This window comes from Nicotiana sylvestris, chromosome 8 (assembly GCF_000393655.2).
Source record: "Nicotiana sylvestris chromosome 8, ASM39365v2, whole genome shotgun sequence".
Taxonomy (NCBI): Eukaryota; Viridiplantae; Streptophyta; class Magnoliopsida; order Solanales; family Solanaceae; genus Nicotiana; species Nicotiana sylvestris.
This window is the reverse complement of record NC_091064.1, coordinates 181,134,317-181,139,534: the sequence shown is the minus strand read 5'-3', so window position 1 is coordinate 181,139,534 and position 5,218 is coordinate 181,134,317. Positions and strand designations below refer to the sequence as shown.

Below are 5,218 nucleotides of genomic sequence, written 5' to 3'. Positions count from 1 at the left end.
GGAGTTGCCCCAGTTGATATGAGGACCGTAGTGCGGTACCCCAACAGGACAAAGGGTAACTTCTCGTGCCATTGTTTGTGAATTTCTACCATCTTCCTTAGTATCTTCTTGATGTTTTTATTGGTAGCTTCCACAGCTCCATTCATTTGAGGCATGTATGTTGTAGAGTTCTTGTGCTTGATTTTGAAGGTTCCACACATGGAATTCATTAGGTCACTATTGAGATTGGCAGCATTATCAGTGATAATGGACTCGGGAACCCCGAATTGGCAAATAATACGATCCTTGACAAAATCTGCAATGACTTTCTTGGTCACAACTTTATAAGATGCAGTTTCAACCCATTTAGTGAAATAGTCGATAGCCACCAAAATGAACAGGTACCCGTTTGAAGCAGTGGGCTCGATTGGACCGATGACATCCATACCCCAGGTAGCAACAGGCCAAGGTTCACTTGTTGCATTGAGCTTGTTTGGTGGTACCTTTATCATGTCTGCATGCACCTGGCACTGGTGGCATTTCTGTACATACTGGATGCAATCCATTTCCTTGGTCATCCAAAAGTATTCGGCTCTAAGTATTTTCTTGGATAGGACAAAACCGTTCATATGTTGTCCACAAGTTCCGGCATGTATCTCCTCGAGCAATTTGGAAGCTTCTTTTGCGTCAACACATCTTAACAACCCCAGATCAGGAGTTCTTTTATACAAGGTCCCTCCGCTTTCGAAGAAGTGATTAGACAACCTCCGCAGCGTGCATTTCTGAGTATGGTTTGCCTGCTCTGCATATTCTCCTCTCGCCAAATATTCTTTGATGTCATGGAACCAAGGTTTTCCATCCGTTTCTTCTTCAACATGAGCATAGTAAGCTGGCTGGTTATGGATTTTCACCGTGATGGAATCGATGAAATTCTTGTCTAGGTGTTGTATCATTGATGATAAAGTGGCCAGTGCATCTGTGAACTCATTTTTGAATTCTGGGCACATGTTTGAATTCTATCTTTGTGAATCTCTTCATTAACTCCTGCATATGATACAAGTATGGCAGTATCTTGGTGTTCTTCGTAGCCCATTCCCCTTGACCTGGTATACCAGAAGATCCAAATCACCAATTACCAGAAGCTCTTGTATATTCATATCGATGGCCAAATTGAGCCCGATGATGGAAGCTTCGTATTCTGCCATGTTATTGGTGCAAGGAAACCTAAGCTTCGCGGATACAGGGTAATATTAACCCGTTTCTAATACCAAACTACTCTGATGCCCACTCCTTTAAAGTTTGCAGCTCCATCGAAGAACATTCTCCAACCATCGTAAGCTTCAGCAATGTCCTCTCCTACAAATGATACTTCTTCATCAGGAAAATACGTTTTCAAGGGTTCGTATTCTCCTCCCATAGGATTTTCAGCAAGATGGTCTGCCAATGCTTTTCCTTTGACCGCCTTCTGAGTTACATAGATGATATTGAACTCATTTAACAGTATTTGCCACTTGGCTAACTTTCTATTGGCATGGGCTTCTGAAAGATATACTTCAGAGGGTCCATCCTGGATATGAGGTATGTGGTATAGGCATAGAAGTAATGCCTCAATTTTTGTGATGTCCAGGTTAGAGCATAGCAAGAGCATTGCAGCAGAGAGTATCGTGCTTCATAAGGTGTGAATTTCTCACTCAAGTAGTATATGGCTTGCTCTTTTCTTCCTATCTCGTCATGTTGTCCCAAAACACATCTAAAAGCTATATCTAATACAGATAGATAGAATAGCATAGGTCTCCCAGGTTCTGGCGGGACTAGGACTGGTGATGTAGATAGGTATTCCTTGATTTTGTCAAAAGCCTTCTGACAATCTTCGGTCCAACTCGTTTCAGCATCTTTCCTCAACATTTTGAAGATGGATTCCCATATAACTGTGGATTGTGCTATGAAGCAGTTGATGTAGTTGATACGTCCTAGGAAGCTCATCACGTCCTTCTTGTTCTTTGGTGGTGGTAACTCTTGAATAGCCTTAACTTTGGATGGGTCCAACTCGATTCCCTAGTGGTTGACAATGAATCCAAATAACTTCCCTACGGGAACCCCGAATGCACATTTTACGGGGTTCAATTTTAGATTATACTTCCTTAACTTGTCAAAGAACTTTCTTAGGTCTGCTATGTGATCCGTGGCCCTCTTGGATTTGATGATGACATCGTCAACATACACCTCTATTTCCTTGTGTATAATATCATGGAAGATGGTTGTCATGGCTCTCATGTAAGTAGCCTCAGCATTCTTTAGACTGAATGACATCATCTTGTAGCAGTACACCTCCCACGGTGTAATGAAAGCTGTTTTCTCTGCGTCTTCTTCGTCCGTCCAGGTCTGGTGATAACCCGCGAAGCAATCTACAAAGGATTGGAGTTCATGCTTGGCACAATTATCGATCAGAATGTGTATATTTGGCAGTGGAAAATCGTTCTTGGGACTTGCTCTGTTTAAATCCTGATAGTCGACACATACCCTAACCTTCACGTCTTTCTTCGAAACCAGTATGATGTTGGCTAACCAGGTTAGGTATTCAACTACCCTGAGGACTTTGGCTTTGATTTGCTTAGTGACTTCTTCCTTGATCTTTAGGCTCATATCTGGTTTGAATTTTCTGAGTTTCTGCTTCACCGGCGGACATATTGGATTGGTGGGCAACTTATGAGCCACTATAGATGTGCTTAGATCGGTCATGTCATCATATGACCATGCAAAAATATCCTCATAGGAAACGAGTGTATTCTTCCTTCTCTAACGGTGATAAGTGAATGCTTATGCGAGTCTTCTTGACGGTTTCGGCATCTCCCAAATTTATTGCTTCGGTCTCTTCCAGGTTGTACTTAGGTTTATTCTCAAAGTTCTCAACCTCCCTAACAATTTCCTCAGGTATTCATCCTCTTCCTCTGAGTCGCTATCCTTATGTTGCAATGTCTCATTACATGTCACAGTAATCGACTTATCAGGAAAAGTAATAATAACGTTGTAGAAAGAAAATGTGAAAGATAATAATGAATAATAAATAGCAATGCATTGATTAAATTTTGAAAATATCCAAAACAAGTACGGCTCGATGAATCGAGCAATTATTTTGAAACAAAATGCGTCTTTAAAACAAAATTACTAAAAACATCTAAAATGCCTAATATGGCTATAGAAATAAATTAGGCTAAATGCCAAGCTACCCAGGGACTCGGCGGTCCCGGGATGGTGTGGCAGTCCAGTTCCTAAGAACAGCTCCCTTCTCTACAGTCTGAATGGAGAGGCCTTCTTCCTCCTCCTCCTCAATTATCACACTGAAATCCATATCCTCGTCCTCTAGGAACAAATTTCTCATCCTATCTAAAGCTTCTTCCTCTGTAGTTCCCCATATTGTATTAGCCTGGTGAAAGGTCTGACCCAGATATGGCGACCAATCATTGTACTCCATGGTGGCGACCACGCCATGGTGGTAATAAGGACCACGCCATGGTGGCGACCAATCATTGTACTCCTGCCAGGTGTATGGGTATCCCAGCCCAAAAGTTATGTCGTGACGTTTCAACTGTATCGGCTTGGTAATACCCTGAAGTTTCTTCCCCAGCCCTTTGCTGGGTTCATACCCAGACCATGCTAGTATGCTTTCTATTTTGTTACTCCACCATTTATCTTTCTCAACGGCATTGACGTGTTCAATGTGGTGATAAGTTTCCCCTCCTAACCTTCTTTTGTTCTCGATAATCGGGATAGTTTGATTGGTGTAAATGGGGTTACTCTCGTCTCCGTGAATGATCACCTCCTGATGATTCCATTTGAACTTCATAGCCTGTTGTATCGTGGAAGCCACGGCTCCAGCGGCATGTATCCAAGGTCGACCTAACAGGATATTGTACGTGGCTGATATGTAAAGCACTTGAAATTCAATATCGAACCAAGTTGGCCCCATCTGTAGGCAAAGGTAAATTTCCCTAATCGTGGCCTTTTGAGACCCATCGAATGGTTTCACATTCATACTCCTTGCTCGTATTTCATGGAAATCTTTGCCCAACCTTTTCAGGGTAGTCAATGGGCAAATGTTGAGGCTAGAACCCCCATATATTAGGACCCTGGCAATGAATTTATCTTCAAACTGTACCATGATATGCAGTGCCCGGTTGTGACTTAACCCTTCAGGCAGTAATTCATCCTCGTGGAAGGTGATCTTATGACTCTCTAGCACTTGCCCTACCATGTTGGCCATTTCTCCGCATGTGATATTGTTGGGCACATAAGCTTCATTTAACACCTTCATCAGAGCATTCTTATACGCCTCTGAATTTTGCAATAGTGACAGGATGGAGATCTGGGCGGGGGTCTTGTTCAAATGATCAACGACGGAGTATTACCTCGCCTGTACTTTCCTCCAAAGATCATCCAGACCTATTTCAATGCTAGGTTGCTTGGTAGTAGCCTCCTTGCTCGATCTTCCCAAATGTCCGGGTGTATAAATCCTTCCCGTTCTGGTCATTCCTTGTGTGGCATCAGACTCTTCCATCTTTGCTTTTACTTTTCGCCTAGCTTTGACAGCATAATCCCAAGGTATGGCATTGGAGTTGAAAGGAGGTATGGTTGTTACTGTCACTGTGAAAGGTGTGGCACTTCTACCTCAAATGGAACAGGTGTGGCTGTAGGTGGAGCTACATCTACCTCAAATGGAATCGATGTGGTCACCTCAACCTCGACTGACGGCTGCATCTGCACCATAATAGGAGTGAATGTGACTACAGGTTTAAAGTCATCGCCTTCTCGAATAAGCCCGATTGGCCCCTCAGGATCCCATTCTTCATTCGTCTCTATCACATGTACCTTATAATCCCTATGATCTGGGAGAGGGTGGTTGCGGACGTTGGTCACAGCTTCCTTTGCTTGTATAACCTTGTTATCAATCAATGTCTGGATTTTATCTTTCAATGTTCGGCACTCGTCAATGGTGTGCCCCTTCATACCGGAATGATATGTACAGGTTTTGTTTGGGTTGACCCATTGAGATGAGTTCTCCATTGCCACAGCGGGAATGGGGGTGACATAGCCGGCGGCCTTCAATCTTTCGTACAGTTGGTCAATGGGTTCAGCAATAGCGGTGTATTGTCTGGGTGGTTTGCGATCAAAGTTAGGTCGGGGTTTCTAGTAATTTGGATGAGTTGGAGGTGAATGATAATAGGCTGGCTGGGTGTTATAA

The 5,218-nt window shown here is 43.1% G+C and overlaps 1 protein-coding gene across 1 annotated transcript; it reads right to left on the bottom strand.

Annotated features, from left to right (window-relative positions):
• Positions 1-928: 928 nt before the first annotated feature.
• On the bottom strand, positions 929-4,534 carry LOC138876086 (uncharacterized). The gene is made up of 6 exons (XM_070154980.1): positions 4,386-4,534; positions 3,257-4,106; positions 2,500-2,775; positions 1,500-2,034; positions 1,248-1,335; positions 929-1,082 (listed from the first exon to the last, which is right to left on the bottom strand). The coding sequence occupies exons 1-6, from the start codon at positions 4,532-4,534 to the stop codon at positions 929-931; spliced, it is 2,052 nt and encodes a 683-aa protein (XP_070011081.1).
• Between the last annotated feature and the right edge of the window lie 684 nt (positions 4,535-5,218).

What these genes read in the sequence shown, in the direction of transcription:
- LOC138876086 (XM_070154980.1), bottom strand. Translation starts at nt 4,534, where the DNA reads ATGGAAGAGTCTGATGCCACACAAGGAATGACCAGAACGGGAAGGATT. An exon ending in TGGAGGAAAGTACAGGCGAG is followed by an intron (nt 4,107 to 4,385) that starts GTAATACTCCGT and finishes ATTCATTGCCAG; the next exon opens with GGTCCTAATATATGGGGGTT. An exon ending in AGACTGTAGAGAAGGGAGCT is followed by an intron (nt 2,776 to 3,256) that starts GTTCTTAGGAAC and finishes TATCACCGTTAG; the next exon opens with AGAAGGAAGAATACACTCGT.